This window comes from Ranitomeya imitator, chromosome 2, assembly GCF_032444005.1.
Source record: "Ranitomeya imitator isolate aRanImi1 chromosome 2, aRanImi1.pri, whole genome shotgun sequence".
Taxonomy (NCBI): Eukaryota; Metazoa; Chordata; class Amphibia; order Anura; family Dendrobatidae; genus Ranitomeya; species Ranitomeya imitator.
In genome coordinates, this window is record NC_091283.1 from 180968693 (window position 1) to 180989535 (window position 20843).

Sequence of the window (20843 nt, forward strand, 5' to 3'; positions counted from 1 at the left end):
GACAAAACTTTCCAGGCTGCGTCTGGGAGACAGAAGTAATTCCCCTCTCCTTCCACGCACGCCGCGACCCTCACAAATTGGCGCCTGCCAATTAGAAAAATGGCCGTTTCACAGTCGTCACCCGCCATCTTTACTCAGGGCAAACCTTCCCATTTATTTACGTCTTCTGGATGTGACGGGTAAAATACGTCCGCATGCGCAGTGGAATGTAATGGACAAGTCATGGTTTGCCCTTAGTTAAGATGGTTGTTGTTTGAAACGCAAGCGGACATGTTTGTTTCTGGCAAGTCTGAGTTGCGTATGATTTGTATTTGCAAACATTTCTCTTGCAGCTGAGCTGGGAGAGGCTCCAGTGAGTGTGAGTGCGCCCCACCCTGGCCTCTGTGGGCAGCGCACCAGGGTTGTGTTGACAGTGCAGCCATGAAGTTGTCCTTGTGACTGACAGCTCCGGGGACTTTGCACTGGGCTGTGATAGCGGTGCCCTGCAGGAGACATGCTGGCTCTCATAGCGCGGAGCATGGTGAGTGCTGCACACGGGGCTGTGGGGTGCAGGGTGGGCTGTAGGGTGGTCTGTGTGTGTGGGGGGGGGTCACCTGTGGATTTACCCTCTGCTCATCACTCCTTTCAGCATAGGATTTCTCTCTTTTTTTGTGTGTGTGAAGAAGTTTTTCACCTGTGAAGCTTTTAACCCTTTCCCACCGCGACAATTTTCCATTTTTATATATAAGTATATGGCAGTTGGCGCAAAGGCGGCGATATTAGGGGGGAAAAATGCAGCCGCGAAACAGGACAAAAACCACAATTTTTCATTTTTGCACTTTTGTGGGGGGTTTTCCTCGCCTTCCGAGAACCAGAACACTTTTTTTTTTTTTTTTCTTAGTTTTCCACAAGTTTATGAGGAGTTGTGGTCTAGAATGATTGACAGCAGTCATTTTACCAAGTGGGGAGGGGGTGAAATAGTGGGGGGAAAAAAGGAGCCCACCATTATGTATACGGCCTGGGAACGCCACGCTCCAGGTCAGCACGGTGGTGGCCACACCAAACTGTTATATATAATTGTTACACTAGTGGTGAAAAACATTCAGAACTTTTGTAAAAAAAAAAAAAAAAAAATTATTTATTTTGTGAAAATTCTCTATTTTTCCATAGCTGGGGCTGTGAGGGCTTATTTTTTCCAGGCTGAGCTGTCAACTTATCGGTACTGTTTTAGGGTACACACGACATTTTGATATTTTTTTTTCTTTTTGTATTGCACTTGTAAGAGAGGTGCGGTACCTGAAGAAAAGCAATATTGAAGTGTGTGTATATATATATATATATATATATATATATATATATTTACAATTTGTATTTATTTTTTGTTAACCCCTTAATGACAGCCAATACGTCTTTTAACTGACCTGAGATATAAGAAAATAGCCTCCCCATACAGGTGACAATCCAGTAGCTGTCGGCTGTACACTATAGCTGACAACTTGCTGTGTCAGCCACGATCAGTGTTTGCACCGTCCATATCTGTTTAACCCCTCAGATGCTGCTGTCAATAGTGACTACATCATATAAATGGTTAACAGAGTGTGGGGGCTCCCTCTTTATCCCAATTGGTGCCCTCAGATCATGATTGTGTGGTCCTGATGTTTGCCATGGCAATTCATGACCAAATAGCGGCCTTAGAGTCTGCCGGCTGTTGTAATCTGTTCAGAAGTTAGAGACATTTAGGTGGTAAAAATACACATTTTCATTTCTGTCATGCCACTTTGCATTAATTCCTGTAAAGCACCTGAAGGGTTAATAAACTACCTGACAGCTGTTTTCAATATGTCAGGGGGTGCTGTTTCTAAAATGGTATCACGTCTGGGGGTTTTCCAATACATGAGACCCCTAAAGTCACTTCAAACATGGATAAGTTCGTAAAAAATAAATTTTGTAAATTTCCTTGAAAAAAATGAAAAATTACTTCTACATTTTTAAACCTCCTAAAATGCTTACAAAATAAAATTGCAAAACAATGGGGAGACAAAGAGCGCAATAGGGTCTTATCCACGTTACACAGAGGAGAATATACACCAAATTTGCTCACCTGGTTAGGATGAGATTAGAGCATATAGATAGCGGCTGCTGCAGATCCACAGGTCTTCACCGACCAGAGAAAATAATGTCTTCAAAGGGAGATTTGTAGTTAAAGTTCTGCGCTGCTGCTAAGATCAATTTCAGGAGAGTATAGTTGATTCACAGTGGTTTTATTCTACGCGTTTCAGGGGTCTCATGCCCCCTTCATCAGGAATTACCATACCAGGTGTGGTATTTCCTGATGAAGGGGGCATGAGACCCCTGAAACGCGTAGAATAAAACCACTGTGAATCAACTATACTCTCCTGAAATACAAAATAAAATAACATTTTACAAATGGCGCTGATGTAAAGCAGACATGTGGGAAATGTTATTTATTAATGTTTTGCTGTGTTCTGACTATCTGGATTAAAGGGATAATCATTCAAAGTCTGAAAATTGCTAATTTTGTAACATTTTTCTCAAATTTCTGATATTTTTTTTATAAATAAACACAAAACATATCAACCTAAATTTACCATTATGATAAAGTATAATGTGTCACGAAAAAACAGTCTGAAAATCACTGGGATTTGTTGAAGCTTTCCAGAGTTATTACCACATAAAGTGACACTGGTCAGATTTCAAAAATTTGGCTCCGTCACTAAGGGGTTAAACATGATTTTGGTTAATTTTACATTTTCCTAGGACATAACTATACCGAATATATTTGTTATTATTTAGATGGAGGTGATGTGAGTGTATATATAACAATTCGGGGGGAGAAAAAACTTTACCAAAACTCAAACTCCTCCCCCTCCATAAAAAAGTGTGTGTGTGTGTATATGTATATATATATATATATATATATATATATATATATATATATATATATATATATATATATATATATATATATATATATATATATATATATATATATATATATATATATATATATATATATAATTTTTTTTTTTTAATTATATTTTTTTTAACCCATTTTTTTTTAGTTTTCCTAAGAGACATGCATATGTGACTGTGGTAGCTTGTACTATATACTGTTAACACCAAAGTTTTGCATCGAGGCCTAATTTCTGAGACTATTTATCAAAACCTTCTGACAGGAAAATGTGGCTTTCTTGTCCAAAGGGACCAATCACAGCGTAGATTTCATTTGACCAGAACTGTTGCATAAATAAAAGCTGAGAACTGATTGATTGCTATGGGTGACGAGGCCTAGTTTCTATTTCAGACCCCAATCCTGCTCACTGCTGCGTAAGGTCTTTTCCCTAGATGTCTGACCAGGCCATTTTTAGGCCTACACAGCGACGCTGGTCACGTGACCTGGCGTGTAATGATTGTCTATGCTGCTGTGTTGAGACCCCACATGTAAGTCACCACGCAGCCCTAACCTAGCTGCCTGACACTCACCGTAAGGAAGGGGTTGGAGGATTGGACATGTTGGATTTCAACATGCCCATTTCATTGGTTTTTGGGGGAGATAAGTGGCTACCATACACTTCGGGCAACAGCTTATCCCCCCAACCCCTTCTCACACAGAGCGTGCATGTGTATAGGGGTTTGGAGAGGAATAGTGGTCTGCCATTACTCGCTGCACCGTTCTTTAGTGGACTCTGCCCATTGTTACCGTTGAGCGGGCTGAAAAGCGTTAAATGCTACTCATATGGTAAATGGAGATTAAAATTTAGAGACTTGTGATTCACATCCGTCTTATTATTTGCTTAGGCAAATACACTTTTGCACATGCTTATCATTTCCCATAAAATAAATAAGAGTGCCTGTCACTTTAAGAAGCAATGCCTTTAGGGCCCAGGTTGCAGTTTATCACAAGTCCCTGCTCTTAGGTATGTGACTGATACTTACCATACTTATTAGGCTATGTGCACACGTTCAGGATTTCTTGCAGAAAATTCCTGAGAAAAACCTGAAATTTTCTGCAAGAAATCTGCATGCGTTTTTTGCACGTTTTTGATGCTTTTTTTCCGGACATTTCCCAATGCATTTTTATAGTGGGGAAATCGGCAAAAAAAAATGCAAAATTAATGAACATGCTGCGTTTTTTACCGCAATGGGTTTTTTTTTCGCGGAAAAAAACCGCATCATGTGCACAAAACATGCAGAATTCATTCAAAATGATGGGATGCATATTGTATGCTGTTTATTTGCGGTTTTATAGCGTTTTTATCGCAAAAAACGTGAAAAAAACCCGCAAAAAATCAGCAATGTGTGCACACAGCCTTAAGGTTTTATCTTTGTGTTTAAACTTTGTTACTTATTTGGATTTAAAGGGGAAGTTAAAGGTGAGGTTCAAGGGTGCCGTCACACAGAATCACTATGGACTGATCTGGACCCTAGCTGAGTTTATTGACAGTGCCTGTGTAGTATGCATCAAATCCCTTGTACCCCCTGCGCTTCAAAAGCTTCATTGACAAGTATGGTTATGTGCTCAACTCACCCCGAGAGCTGTATCTACAGACATGGCCATGTACTCCACTCACCCCGAGAGCTGTATCCACAGACATGGCCGTGTACTCCACTCACCTGAGAGTTGTATCCACAGACATGGCCGTGTACTCCACTCACCCCGAGAGATGTATCCACAGACATGGCCGTGTACTCCACTCACCCCGAGAGATGTATCCACAGACATGGCCGTGTACTCCACTCACCCCGAGAGATGTATCCACAGACATGGCCACATACTCCGCTCACCCTGAGAGATGTATCCACAGACATGGCCACGTACTCCGCTCACCCCGAGAGATGTATCCACAGACATGGCCATGTACTCCGCTCACCCAGAGAGCTGTATCCACAGACATGGCCGCGTACTCCGCTCACCCCGTGAGCTGTATCCACAGACATGGCCACGTACTCCGCTCACCCTGAGAGCTGTATCCACAGACATGGCCGCGTACTCCGCTCACCCCGAGAGCTGTATCCACAGACATGGCCACGTACTCCGCTCACCCTGAGAGCTGTATCCACAGACATGGCCACGTACTCCGCTCACCCCGAGAGATGTATCCACAGACATGGCCACGTACTCCGCTCACTCCAAGAGCTGTATCCACAGACATGGCCACGTACTCCGCTCATCCCGAGAGCTGTATCCACAGACATGGCCGCGTACTCCACTCACCCAGAGAGCTGTATCCACAGACATGGCCCCGTACTCCGCTCACTCCAAGAGCTGCACCCACAGACATGGACAAGTTTATTGCAGCAATTTGAACTGTAAAAACTCATTGTTTTTTAATGCCTCAGAAAACGCACAGGACTTATCTTCTGTGGTCTTACCCCCTGGGCACATGCCCCTATGCCCTCTGCTTCTCCAGCGACAGATAAATAGATGAAGATGATCGAGGAGGGATTTCAGTTACTGGGGATTTATTGGTTTGGGTTTCTGGCTCTGGTAATGAGCCTGACATTGAGTGAGGGGGGCGCCGTGTCCTAGATGATGACCCCGGCCGCACACATGGCCATGCATGGCATGCTTGCAGTGTATTGTGTTACACACGGGCTGGTGATGATCCCCGGCACAGGCGGTGCTCCCGATCGGATATATATTTAGAATAATGGAAGTTACTTTGTCTTTTATCATTACACAGCGATGACCTGGTTTTCCCTCCCACAATACTGTACCCTGCAGCGAGCGCTCTTTTCTGCGCAGGTCCTTGTCACTCTTTTGCACGCTGCCCATTTATTTAATCATGGAGGGGTAGATTTGTATCAGGCTCTCAGTGCTATAATCGGTTACTACAGTCCATGACCTTGGGTTGGGTTCCACCTACTATACCGGCAAATTATAGCCATGAAAATTGGAGTAAGGGTCACATTGCTCTTCTCGTGAACTGATTTCTGTCCTATGGCCGACACCTCAGAGCATTAACGCAACCGTGGCAAAGTTCAGCGCAGTGCAAGTGGTGCGGGCACCAGATGTATGTGCACAGCTGCAGATCTGACATTTTTCACCATCTATTAATATTTATTTATTTTTTAAGAGCAGGACCTATTCATAAAACTTGGCTTTTTTCTTCCCAAAAAAAGGCGCCACCCTCAGGTTTTCTGGAATATTGCCACACAATCTGTAGGCTGGAAGCCATTTTTTTTGTTTTAACCTGTACTATACCTTTAAGACCACCCCAATCCCAAGGTTAAGGCTTCCCGATCCTCTATTTCTGAAGTGCATTTGTGCTCAGCCTCCGTAATAATGAACGTTATAAGGAACAATATTTTAGGAATTGTCTTAGAAGCGATTCCCTCATAGCCGTGGGAACAGTGCAGGAGATGGGGCTGGATTTGTATTAATAACATTGCATTAGGGAATTGCCTAGATAACAATTCCCTCTCTGTTCTGGTAGGAGTAACAAAGAGCTGCCCGGGGGTAAGGTGGTCCTTCCGTGTTTATGGCAGCAGTGTGGCCGCACACGATGCCAACTATTGCAAAACTGCCCATGTAGGAAGAGATGTGTGATCTCTCTGCCAATTTCCCACATTCATGGTGGATGTCTGTGGCCTGCAGAGCTGGCAATCTACCATCCATGTGCCGGCCGTACCCCCGAGATAGACGTCAATCGCTGCACCCACATCCCGGTGAGCATCTGTTTGCACAGGGGCCTTAGGTTATCTATATCCATTGATGGGGGGCTGTATTGCCACTACCGGTCACCCCTGAGAGTAACGGATGGGGCGTGCAGACATTAGAGGGCCGTCCGGCATGAGGGGAGCACACTGTACAGACTTGGATGCGATGTGTACCCAGAAAACGCGGCTATATAGGCTGAAATTGGCTGCCTGTTCTTGTAACTTGCTTACAGAAGGAAGAGCAGCTCTGGAGAATAAACTGCTGCTCTAACAAGTGAACTACTGTGCAGATTACAGGGGTCGTCCACTCCCCCCCCCCCCCCCCCTCATGTTATTATGAGGTGGACAACCCCTTTAGGGTACGTGCACACGTATCTGTGAGGGCTGCGGATTTTTCCGCAGCGGATTTGATAAATCCGCAGTGCAAAACCGCTGCGTTTTTTCCTGCGGATTTATCGCGGTTTCTATTGCGGATTCCGCTGCGGGTTTACACCTGCAGTTTTCTATTGGAGCAGGTGTAAACTCGCAGCGGAATCCGCACAAAGAATTGACATGCTGCGGAATGTAAACCGCTGCGTTTCCACGCGTTTTTTTCCGCAGCATGTGCACTGCGGATTTCGTTTCCCATAGGTTTACATTATACTGTAAACACATGCGAAACCGCTGCGGATCCGCAGCAAAATCCATAGCGTGTGCACATACCCTCAACCCCTTAATGACCGCCAATACGCCTTTTAACTGACCTGAGATATAAGAGAATAGCGTGCCCATACAGATGACAATCCAGCAGCTGTCGGCTGTCCACTATAGCTGGCAACTTGCTGCATCAGCCACGATCAGTCTGTTTAACCCCTTAGATGCTGCTGTCAATAGTGATTACATCATATAAATGGTTAACAGAGTTTGGGGGCTTCCTCTTTATCCCAATTGGTGCCCTCAGATCATGATTTTGTTGTCCTGATGTTTGCCATGGCAATTCACGGCCAAATAGTGGCCTTAGAGTCTGCCGGCTGTTGTAACCTGCTCAGAAGTTAGCGGCATTTAGGTGGTAAAAATACACATTTTCATTCCTATCATGCCACTTTGCATTAATTCCTGAAAATCCCCTGAAGGGTTAATAAACTACCTGACTGCAGTTTTCAATATGTCAGGGGGTGCTGTTTTTAAAATGGGATAACTTTTGGGGGGTTTCCCAATATGTGGGACCCCTAAAGTCACTTCAAACATGGATAGGTCCTTAAAAGAATACATTTTGTACATTTCTTTTTTTAAAAAATGAAAAATTGCTGCTACATTTTTAAACCTCATAAAATGCTAACAAAAGGACATTTTACAAATGGTGCTGATGTAAAGCCGACATGTGGGAAATGTTATTCATTAATGTTTTTCTGTGTTCTGACTATCTGGATTAAAGAGATAATCATTCAAAGTTTGAAAATTGCAAATTTTGTAATATTTTTCTCAAATTTCTGATATTTTTTTAATAAATAAACACAAAACATATCAACCTAATAACGTTATCATAAAGTATAATGTCTCACAAAAAAACATTCTCAAAATCATTGGGATTTGTTGAAGCGTTCCAGAGTTATTACTACATAATGGGACACTGGTCGGATTTCAAACATTTGGCCCCGTCACTAAGGGGTTAAGGCCCTGTTCACCCTTCGTTTGACCGATTCACATCTTAACGGCTGCCGTTTTGTTTCCTTTGACAGAGTAGCCCAGTGTTTTGTCTGTAGGCTTTGTGATCCCGCTTGTTCTGTAGTCTGTGTCGGAGCGTTAGGGGCGGCGATGGATGACAGGCGGCAGTCACGCCAGGTACGGTACGCTTCCTCCGGCCCGGGCTGTGTTCTCCTGCTTTTAATCTGATTTTTGCTTCTGCTGGGATTAGAATAGTGGGAAATAGGATTGTGGACGGGGAATTTATCTCGTTACCCAAGATCACGTTATATTAGGAAGGTCTGGAGATCTCATCATTTCTGCCTCTCAGGTTGGTAAAAGGAGATGGAACTCCCATGAGGGGGAGCAGTAGGGATCATGCTCCCGGCAGTCTGGACTCCGCCGAACAGTAGTCTTTATTCTGAAGACCCATCCCAAAGGAAGCTGTCGTATCATAGGCTGCGCCATGTTTATTATTAGGTACCAGATGTTCAGTCTGTATATTAGAGGATTATTGATTAAATGGTGAAATCTAATCAAATTGGAAAATTTGTGTATGGTGTAAGTGCCCGGTGCTGTGCTGCCCTATCGTTTATACCCTTCACATTGCTCCCTACTCAGGCCTTATTCACACGTGCATGCCCGTTTTTCCTTCCGTGTCATGGTCTTTTTTTTTTTTTTTTTTTTTTTTTTTTTTTTTTTTTAACAGTCCATGATTTTGTGTTTTTTTTTTTTTGTTTTTTTTTTCACTTCATTCGTCAGTAGTTTTTCACGTTTTCAAAAAGTTTCTCAAGTGTCTACGGATACTGTCGGATACTTGTTTCATTCTTTTAAGTCGGCAATATAGAACCAGAGCATTGGGGCCGAATTCGTGTAAATCACCCCATAGATCAGCACTCGATGGAGCCAGAATTAAACTGAGATTTTGTTTTTTCTTATATTTTAATGTGGCCCTATCACCAAGTGGTAAGTGGTCAGTTTTGGCTCTTATATTATTCCTGCTGTTCCCCTGAGTATTCCATTTTCTATTTTTGGGAAATCCGCCATATATTTCCAGAGATGTGGACCTTTTTCTTTAGTGTTGCTTTTTATGGTCCTTGCCAATGCAGAGCAGCCTGAAGACACGCCCCTGAGGATCCTGTGAGCCATGCCCCCGAGGATCCTGTGAGCCACGCCCCCGGGGATCCTGTGAGCCACGCCCCCGGGGGATCCTGTGAGCCACGCCCCGGGGGATCCTGTGAGCCACGCCCCGGGGGATCCTGTGAGCCACGCCCCGGGGGATCCTGTGAGCCACGCCCCGGGGGATCCTGTGAGCCACGCCCCGGGGGATCCTGTGAGCCACGCCCCGGGGGATCCTGTGAGCCACGCCCCCGAGGATCCTGTGAGCCACGCCCCCCAGGACCATGTGAGCCATGCCCCCCCGAGGATCCTGTGAGCCACACCCCCTCGTAAAGACCATAGAAATTAGCACTAAATACTAAAAGGACCATATCTTTGGAATCGTATCGTGGATTTCCAAAAATTAAAAAACGAAATTCTTACGGAATTGGCGGGAATAAAATAAGAATAGCAAAAACTGGCCACTTTTGATCTGGTGACAGATCCTTTAAATACGACACATGTTTTCACATGCATCCTATATCGCACTAGATGTCTCAGGGATCACAACAAGATCTCCTTGCTGCTTTGCTCATCCGGTATTCACCATAGAAGTCAATGGCGCCGCCATCCGGCTCCACACTAAAGCTTTGGATTCACTGTCAGGTCCGGCTCTAGCTCATCATAAATGGTCCTTAATGGACAGCCGGCATCACCCAAGCGCTGGTGGCACATAATCCATTAACCCAATATATACTGATGCTTATTTCTGACACTAACCAAAAAAATCTGAAATGAATCCAATATTTCAGCTTTTTTTAACCATCTGGAGATTTATTAACACAGCTACAAGTATGGCCCCCTTTTACTTACAGGTGTCAGCCAGGCAGACATAGTGGACTAAGGGAATACATTTTCCTGCTGTTTCTCAGCCATTGATATTGGATAAATGGCCCTTTAAATGACTTTCTAACCTTGCCTCCTAATATATTTAAGAGGGGGAGAGAAGCGACGAACAGATGCCAGACGCCCCGTATCTTCGAGCCGGTTTCGTAGATTTCCTTTCCTTCGGCGTCCTGGTTGGGCTGAGCTGCAATACCAGATACTGCCTGTAGACGAGGGTGGTGCTGCGTGTGATACAGAGAGCAGCAAGTTACCCCTATAAGGGGGCCCTCCAGGTCATTTTGCTTTACATACCCATTTAAACTCTATTATTTATTTTATTTTTACAGGCCAAGCCGGCTCGCCTGGTGAAACCCGTGTCGTTGGTGAAGCTGCCAGGTAGGTACTTGGCACACCAGGAGGGGCTGCCTTCTCTTCCCGTACCACCACTGCAACAGACGCTGGACAAGTACCTTCTGGCCCTGAAACCCATAGTCTCTCAGGAAGAATGGAGCCACACCAGCCAAGTGGTGCAAGACTTCCAGAGCTCTGGAGTGGGCGAGCGGCTGCAGAAGGGGCTTGAGAGGAGAGCAAAGAAAACCGAAAACTGGGTATGGTCACGTTTTACTGTACAGCAGTGCAACCTCGGCTACACTACAACTCCCAGCAGGCATCAGAGGGGGAGGAGTAATCCGCTGCCAGGCATTTCTGACAATGGGTATCTCCTGTAAGAACAGAAGGATTAGGCATGCTGAATTTCAGTATGACCAATCCTTTCTCAACTGACTTGGATATTGATGACCTATCCATATGATAGGTCACACCCCAACAAATCAGCTGTACGCAGTGTGCGATGCCTGATCCCACTGCTAAATACTCCGTCTAGTGGCCATTCTTGGGTACTGCAGCTCGGCTCCTATTACAGTTGGTCATGGAAACCTTCTAAAGCCTTTCAGGACTAGGCCATATTTGTATGGGATTTTATTTTTTTTCGTCGACACAAGGGCTTGTGTTTTGTTTTTTTTTTGTTTTTTTTTTCTCAACTATTTGTAGTTCAGAATAATGCTAATCACTTTATCATACAAGGTACTGAAATTTCAAGTGCAGTGGAAACAAAATCTAACCTTATTGTTTGGGTACATAGCAAACTTTTTTTTTTTCTTTTTTAAATTAAAGAAAAAATAAGAACTTTAGTTTAAAAAAAAAAAAACATTGGCGGACGCACAGCGGTAACCGAACCGTTTAAATGCCACGGTCAGTGGTCAACAGCGTTGTCCAAATGGTAAAGCAGGAGCGAACAGAGCTAGCTAGTAGAACACAGACGACACCGCCATGCTGGCGCGGACCAAGGGGGAAGGGGTTAATATACGGTAGACTTTCTTGCAGCATTTTTGGATGGGGGGGACATTTGCCGATAAAGTCTGATGTGCTTCTCCTCAGCTCTCTGACTGGTGGCTGCAGACGGCCTATCTGGAGTACCGGCTCCCCGTGGTCGTCCACTCCAGCCCTGGCGTGGTCTTACCAAAGCAAGATTTTGCAGACAGACAGGGGCAGCTCAGGTACCCGGTAACTTCTGTGTTTTGTACAATGACCTCCTCTCCCGGATTTCAGAAAGAGGTAGGAGATGACCCCTGTCCAGGGTGACCTTTCTCACACTCACTCCACCGCTATTTCCACTAGGCCCAAAATAAAGTCCAATAAGATTTATCTTGGGACGTTTACTCCGGACCCTCCCCCGTGTCTGGATCAGAGCGGAGCTACATGTGCTGATTCTTGGCTCTGAGCTCCTGCGTGTTCCCCTCCTCGGGTGTAACATTACACGGCCATGCAGCAATCCAACTCTGATGACAAGCAGATATCTTCTCCATGTAGGACTGATCTTCACACAGTGACATGTGCAGCATGTGTACATGCACGCCATTTACCGTGCACTGATGAGAGGTCCCTGGCAGCCACTTCTCTCCCCCCAATCTATATACACTGACATCTATTCATGGCCATTCTCTTCCTGTAGGCTTCCTTCCCTCTCTTTAGCCCCTTAAGGTATGATGGATGTGCATAATCCTTGTATGGAGCAGGATCAGGGGCTGCGCCCGCTCCATAATGCCGGTGCCAGCTGTATTATACAGCCGCCACCCGCAGAGTAACTGCTACAATTTATATCTTAGATGCAGCTGGTTGATGAGGGCGGTTACAACAAGAAGTTGTCCATTACACTATTATTGATGGCCTATCCTTAGAAGGAAAAAATAAATAAATTTGACACACAAGCCTGATTTAAACAATTGTCCATTTTCTGCTGACACATTCCCTTTAAGATGGGTCATCTGTCTCAGATCTGTGGCTATTTGACTCCCAGCAGTCAGATGATTAAAGGGGTCGCAACACTCCAACCTCTTTATTGTTTTCCAGAAACAGCGCCATACGCTTCTACAGTGGCCGTACCTGGTACTGCAGCTCTATCCCATTGAAGTGAATGAACCCGAGTTACAGTACCAGTGACAGACATGACAATGTGCAGAGAGAAGCCAACAGGCCATAACCATAGGTAGAATTAATTCTGTTTCTTCTTTCAGATTTGCTGCAAAGCTGATTGAAGGTGTCCTGGACTTTAAAGCCATGATAGATAAGTGAGTGGTACTGTCAGACCCCCTGTAGACCTGTTTATGGGCCGAGTGTACATTGTCCTCCTGTTGATTACAGTGAGACCCTCCCTGTGGAGCATCTTGGTGGTAAACTTCTATGTATGAATCAGTACTACCAGATCCTGTCCTCATGTCGAATCCCCGGGGCAAAGCGAGACTCCGTGGTCAACTACAGTCAAGTGAAGAATCCCCCTACTCACATAACTGTGGTCCATAACTTCCAAGTAAGACCCATTTGTACATATGGATGCGCAGAGCTAGGACCATACTGACCTGGTGGAGGCCAAAGGACGCTTTTCGGCCTCTCTGGACATTGGACCCCTTATCGAGACTCTTTGCTTGTATGTCAGGTTTTTTTTCCAGACTCTAAACACAGTAAGAACAGACCCTAAGTCTATAAACCTTTGCTTTTCCATAGTGGGATTCCCACTTAATGGGGGTGTCCACTACTTACAAATGCTCTCAAAATGGGTGCATGGCATTGCCAAATTTTAAACGGAATATTCACAATCTGCACCACCCCAGATGCCCTTCCATATGGCTGTCGGTGTCCCACCACAGACTCTTTGCTTCGTCTACTAGGTGACCTCAGCTGTCAATCAGAGACCGGCCCTAGTGGAGACCCCCTTTAATCTGGTCGTTACTGTCATTCTTACCCCCTCTAGTTCTTTGAACTGGACGTGTATAACAGTGATGGAAGCGCCCTCACCACCGATCAGATTTTTAATCAGCTGGAAAAGATTTGGGGGACCTCGCTACAGACAAACAAGGAGCCCATCGGCATTCTGACCTCCAATCACAGGAACAGTTGGGCCAAGGCCTACAACAACCTGATCAAAGGTACGATGAAGATGCGCCGTAGTGACCCGCAGGGCAATATTCCTGACCCTGTACAAATCTAGTCTGAAAGGACTGGTTTTTCTAAAGGAGTTGTCTGGTGAAAGGAAACTGCAATAACTTCTAAATCGATGGTGGTCCAACTGCTAAGACGCCCACTGTTCACCAGATTGGTATTTCCCTTAGAATGGAGCTACAGTGCACATACAAGACTGCTGATCGCTGCACCCGGCTTTTTTCGAGCAGTTCTCATAGAGAACGAAAGTGCAATGGTCACTGCTGCCCCATTCTGATGGATATGAGTGCCTCCATTCTGTCGATTGTTGGTGGTCCCAGCAGTCGGACCACCATTGATCTATAAATTATTTTGCGGATAGACAGTCTTTTCCTCGGACAACCCCCTCTAAAGTAGTTTTCCAGGACTGATATTTATAGTCTATCCTTAGGTTAGGACATCAATATTAAACCAGTAGGGGGTCCGACTGTCGGCATGCCCAATGATCAGCTGATTGAAGGGGCTGTGGCAGTGTTATGGATGCTACCGACGTCCTCCACGTTTCGTAGTGGCTTTGCCCGGTGTTACACCTCATCCCCATGCACTTGAAAGGGACTGAGCTACAGTATTGAGCACAACTGCGACTAAAATTGCAGCACCATGCCGAGTAAATAATGACGCCCTTTAGTCAGATGATCGTCGGAGTACGAGGTGTCAAACCCCCACTAATCTGATATTGGTTGCCTATCTGCAGTATCAAAGTCCCAAGAGTAGTTTTCCGCCTCCATCTCTTGGTGTCCCTGACAATCGACTTTTGTACGGCAATCCATACGACACATTGGGGTCCGATGACAAGTTTGGTCTGGAGTCAACTAATGCCTTCTCTTGTGTACTAGATAAAACCAACAAGGAGTCTGTTCGCTCAATCCAGAAGAGCATCTTCACCGTGTGCCTGGATGGCCCAATGCCCAAAGTCTCCGATGAACACTACAGGAGCCGTGTGGCCGCTCAGATGCTTCACGGTGGGGGAAGCCGCCTGAACAGTGGCAACAGGTGGTTTGACAAAACACTTCAGGTAGGAGACGACCATCATGTGCTATTGCATGAGCTAAAATTTCTAAGTGCTGCATTTAATATTTTGTCTCTTCTCTGGTCAGCACGGTGGCGCAGTGGTTAGCACAGCAGCCTTGCAGCGCTGGGGTCCTGGGTTCTAATCCCACCCAGGACAACATCTGTAAGGAGTTTGTATGTTCTCTCCGTGCAGGCGTGAGTTTCCTCCAGGCACTCCGGTTTCCTCCCACATTCCAAAGACATACTGATAGGATATTTAGATTGTGAGCCCCATCGGGGACAGTGATGATAATGTGTGCAAACTGTAAAGCGCTGCGGAATATGTTAGCGCTATATATATATATAAAAATAAAGAGTATTATTATTTATTATTCTCAGTTCATAGTGGCGGAGGATGGGTCGTGCGGGATGGTGTATGAGCACGCTCCTGCAGAAGGACCGCCGATCGTGGCCTTACTTGATCACGTCGTTGAGTACACGTAAGACTTGTGTGCTTATTGTCCGGGATCGGCCGATATTAGTCCAATGTATATGAGGGGGCTTTACAGTGCTCCCTATGCATCCATTGACGGGTCACTGACCAGAGTCCTAATGAATGGGAGCATCAGAAACCGCAGAAGAATCTTATTGATCTCTATGGAGAGAGACTAGACATCAGCCGTCTAGGCAAGAAAGGCAATCTATAACTTATTCTGGGGGACCCTGCTGTAAGTTACAGTAGGGGTCCTACAGATTAGATGCAAACGATGGTACTGGTCTGACTTGTGACAGAATTTTTTTTATTTTGCTATGCAAATCTGTCAGCTAAAAGTAACATTACACCTTAAATCATATATTTATTTATTTTTTACCACCAGATATACATATCTAACACTATAAAAAAAAAAACAAATATATCAAGCATTTTGTATAAATGCAGGTATATTAATGATGCCGAAAATTAAAGAAATTGATGTAAAAAAAAAATGGGTAAAATAAAAATCTATAAATATAGAAAACTAAAAACATAAATTTCAGAGTACAAATATATTCGAAATGAGAAAAATAAGTTACAATAAAAAACTATTTTTTTTTCTATATTTTACAAGATAATGTAAAAATGCTTTCAAACATATTTTATGTAATAATGAATGCAAAGAAAATTTTTATTTTTACCAGGGTTTCCACAGCTGATATATTATTTATTTTTTCTGCAGGAAGAAGCCGGATCTGGTGCGTTCGCCGATGATTTCTCTGCCAATGCCTAAGAAACTGCGATTCAACATCACGCCAGAAATCAAGAAAGACATCGACAACGCCAAGCAGAATCTGAACATGTGAGCGGCCATTAGAGATACTGCTGCAGCGGGACCTCACATTTTGGAATACTATAGCTGCTGACGTCAAATTTAACCCCTTGACGATGATATATTTAGATATTTAATATTATTATTCCCGTTAGGGAACTCAAGCCTGTGAGTGCCTGTACAATACACTATTGAAAGTTAGCCATTAAAAGGTATCTACCACTGAGGACTCTCAATTCTAAATATTTTTGTACAATACACTGCAATTTTGGGATATCGCAGTGTATTGTACAAGTACCGCTCTCCTATGAAGCTCTTTCACAGGAGGGGCTTCATAGGTGTACTGGTACAGCAGACACGAGGGTGTTCAGTAGGACATCGCAAACGAATAGTGGAAAAGGTTTGGAAAAGTTAACACACCCCTTTCCTAACCGGTTAAATGCCACGAGCAGAGACTGACCGCAGAATCTAAGTCATAACTACTCCATTGTGCCCCAGCTCTGTGTGGAGCGGGCTCAGCTCCTGAGGATGCTCCATGTAGTAAGTGCACACATTCACTATAAACATACAGCAGATGTCACTAAGGGGTTAAAGGGGTGACCTGAGGCCCAGACGGTCACCATGTTGTATATACGGTGACCTCTTGTCGTGCTGCTTCCCTCCTCATTCTTTTTTCTTCTCCTTTCAGAATGGTTCATGACCTGGATGTCAAGGTCATTGTCTTTGAGGTGTTTGGGAAAAATTTCCCAAAGTCAGAAAAGCTGAGCCCCGATGCCTTTATCCAAGTGGCGCTCCAGCTGGCATATTATCGGTAAGTGGGGTCTCGAGTCATACCAATATTAGGTTAATGTGGGAATCTTTCTTGGCAGGATAGTCCGCAGCTTATTAATAGTCTTGGGATCAAAATTTAACATTTCTGCCCCTTTTAATTTTCATAGTTTGGGAATCAGCTGGGAGCAGAGAAAGAAGGGTTAGTGTAATGGGTGCAGCACAAGAGAAGTCTTGCAGCTCCATCTTTGAGAGAATTTGCAGGCTCTGGTTTTCTGGCTGTTGGGGCATGCTGGGAGTTGTAGTTTTAGAATAGCCATGGGTTGGAGGAGCACTGATTTAAGAGGAAGGCAACAAATGAAATATTCAGCCTGGACTCTGTGGTTGATGACCTGATTGATTGCTGGAAAGTTCATCTGATGGTCTCCTATTTACTCTGTGTGCAGGATGTACGGCCAGGCCTGCGCCACCTACGAGAGCGCGTCGCTGCGAATGTTCCGCCTGGGGAGGACCGACACTATCCGCTCCGCCTCCGTGCAGTCTCTAGAGTTTGTCCAAGGAATGGCGGATCCTGGAAAACAGGTGAGTGACAGCGGTGTCTGTTATATGGGAGGCAGCCGTCCTACCTAACGCATGGTTTCTGCTCTCTCCTATCCTTAGAACCTGGAGAAGGTGGATCTGCTCAGAAAAGCGGTTCAGGCTCATCGTGCCTACACTGATATGGTAAGCACACCCCATACCCTTCATTTAGGACATCACAGTCCACCTTAAAGGGAATCTGTCACCCCAATTTTCGCCTATAAGATGCGGCCACCGCCATCAGGGGCTTATCTACAGCATTCTGTAATGCTGTAGATAAGCCCCCGATGTAACTTGCAAGATAAGAAAAACCGGTTATATTATACTCACCCAGGGGCAGGCCCGTCTGATGGGCGTCACGATCCGGGTCCGGGGCCTCCCATCTTCATACGATGACGTCCTCTTCTTTGCTTCCTGCCGAGGCTTCCGCGTAAGCGTACTTTATCTGCCCTGTTGAGGGCAGAGCAAAGTACTGCAGTGCGCAGGCGCTGGGCCTCTCTGACCTTTCCCAGTGCCTGCGCACAGCCCCTCGGCTGTCAGTTTTAGTATTACTCCTCCTGGAAATGTAGGAATACAGTAGATTGATTTGGGTTTTATCCTCCCTTTTTTCCTTGGATCATGTCTCTTCTCTCTGACACCATCGGCTCTGTCAGTGCGGAGGAACACACACCCAGTAGTCAGTTCTTGCATTCCCAGGAAGAATAGGAATGGTGCAGTAGAACGCATAAAGATGTTGAAGAATTATTTCACGGGGAATCCAAGTGTCTATTATTACAATTAAGGCCATTTTTACACTTTAGTGAACCGCGGACCATGCTCATAAAGCCTCATCCTGCCAGACCACTGGGTCTCCGACCTGCTGTGCTGCAGTGAGCTCAGAGCGGGAGGAACCGCATCTTCCAATTTTAGTATGGGATGTGTGAAACCAGCCAAATTGGAGAGAGGCGAGTTGCTACATGTGGGTATACGACGTAAGATCGCAATGTCCACAAGCAGGCAGTGATCTGCTGAGCTGTGATCACTTGTAACCTGGAATGGGACCTCATGCACAGTATATAGCGATCGCTCCTGGCTCCTCTATACTCAGAACTCCTCGGCTCGAGAGCTCCTATCTCTGCCCCAAGAGAAGGATCAGCCATTGAAAGTCCAGCGGCCGGACCGTCCTCTCCCCTGACTTCCTTTAAGCGGTCTGACCGAATATATGTGTGAGGGTCTCTATACACAAGATAAATTGTGACTGATGCCTTCATTACCGCAGGCAATCAGTGGAAAAGCCATAGACCGGCATCTGCTCGGATTGAAGCTTCAGGCCATTGAGGATTTGGTCAGCATGCCGGAGATCTTCATGGACACGTCCTACGCCATGGCCATGCATTTCAATCTCTCCACCAGCCAGGTAATAACGCCGTCCTCTCCAGAGTGAAATAACCTATCGTTTAGTCTGACTGACATAGTGTATTGCTTGCAGGTGCCCGCCCAAACGGACTGCGTCATGTGCTTCGGCCCAGTGGTGCCCGACGGGTATGGCGTTTGTTACAACCCCATGGAAGATCACATCAACTTCTCAGTATCTGCATTTAACAGCTGTGCAGAAACCAACGCAGCCCGGATGGCCCATTACCTGGAGCGGGCGCTCTGCGATATGCAGCAGCTGATCCAAAGCACTCCCAAGTCTAAGCTTTAACCCTGAACCAGGCGGGGACTCTACCCACAATGCGTATTGTCACACGCGGGCGCTAGTCGCCAATCATTGAGAGACTACAGAGAGGCCAAACATGGTGCCCTCCGCTCATGGGACTAGATACTAATGAGAAGTCATTCAAGCTTCACTAACTCCAAACAACGCAGAGATTTATCCAAAATGGTGCAAAGTGGTGAAATTACCCATGACAACCAATCAGAAAGCAGATAATTTTTTTATTAAAGGGGCCTTGGAAATTGAAAGCACCAGTCTGATTGGTTGTTGCTGCAACACGCCAATTTTTTTTTTCCACCTCTAGTTTTGATTAATCAGCCCCCGATTCATTTGTATGGTTGATAAAGAAGATGTTAGAGGCATGGATTTACTTTAGAGGCATTAAAGGGGCTGTTCAGACTTACAAAAACATGCCTTGCTTTCTTCTATAGACAGCGCCACTCTTGTCCACAGGTTGGGTCTGATATTGCAGCGCAGCTGCGATAAATCTAAAGTTGTCCATCAGATAAAATTATTTTAAAAAGTGAAATTATTACTGCTCATTAATATAGTTTGATTGGAAAAGGTCTACTGGCAGCCTCAGTTCTTGAATGCAGAAGAACAATCCCTTTAATTTTCTAAAGCTGAGTTGCAATACCAGGCACAACCTATGGATGAGAGTGGTGCTGTTCCTAGAAGATAGGATACCTTTTGGAGTTTTTTAAACTTTAAAAAACAGGCTTAACAGATGTTGTTTTGACGTAGAGCACTAAAAAAAAGTGTACACGCACACACCCCTTTATGGATAAATAGATGCCCATGGGTACGATCACACAGAACTTATTGAAAGCCACACCAAAAATTGGGATTTTGCCACAGAAATGTGCCACAAACTCTTTCATTTTCTTTGCTCTTTGACAAATCTGTGGCCTCGAAAGGAGGAGATCTTATGTGTACACGATCCAGATACTGGTCTTGCAATTTCATCCTGACCAATCAGATTGGTCGAGGAGTTAATGTTTACTTTGTAATTGTTTGATTGGTTAAGAAGAGATTTATAATAAATGTAACGTTTTATCCACGACGCCATTATTTTATAGCACAGTGAGCCACGGCCAGGTTTGTATGGCTACCGAGTGATGTGGAAAATGGCACATATTTACCGCAGTGGTAGAGGACAGCCAAAAACATGTGAAATTGATCGATTAATGGCATTTATTTTTTTTCCAAATAAATGCACATTTTACCAACAAAATGGCCAACATTAGTTTAGATCTACACAGGTGGTGAAAACTGATGGTACCCCTCATTTAATGATAGAAAACCCCACAATTGACACAGAAATAACTTGAATTTGGCAAAAGTAATAACTAAAAAAAAATCTATGAAAATGAACAAATGAAAGTCAGACATTGCTTTTCAACCATGCTTCCACAGAATAAAAAAATAAATAAAACTCATGAAATAGGCCTAGACAGAAATGATGGTACCCCTGAAAATAGGGATTTTGGTGTACTCACCGTAAAATCCTTTTCTCCGAGCCAATCATTGGGGGGGGACACAGGACCATGGGTGTTATGCTGCTGCCACTAGGAGGACACTAAGTGAATATAGAAATATTAACTCCTCCCCTGCAGTATACACCCTCCTGCTGGCTCTAAGTGAACCAGTTTGGTAACAAAGCA

The 20843-nt window shown here is 44.7% G+C and overlaps 1 protein-coding gene across 2 annotated transcripts; it reads left to right on the forward strand.

Moving 5' to 3' along the window:
* The first annotated feature begins 4 nt into the window (after positions 1 to 4).
* Positions 5 to 20239, forward strand: CRAT (carnitine O-acetyltransferase). Of its 2 annotated transcripts, none has more exons than XM_069748167.1 (14): positions 5 to 520; positions 10653 to 10913; positions 11743 to 11861; positions 12879 to 12932; positions 13006 to 13171; positions 13613 to 13787; positions 14676 to 14854; positions 15229 to 15329; positions 16047 to 16166; positions 16825 to 16947; positions 17351 to 17486; positions 17565 to 17627; positions 18742 to 18879; positions 18952 to 20239. In XM_069748167.1, exons 1-14 carry the CDS (start codon positions 494 to 496, stop codon positions 19165 to 19167), a joined length of 1878 nt encoding a protein of 625 aa, XP_069604268.1. In that variant the 5' UTR covers positions 5 to 493; the 3' UTR covers positions 19168 to 20239. The 2 variants fall into 2 exon arrangements, with proteins under 2 accessions (XP_069604268.1, XP_069604269.1); XM_069748168.1 differs by lacking the exon at positions 5 to 520 and adding an exon at positions 8440 to 8481.
* Positions 20240 to 20843: the final 604 nt, after the last annotated feature.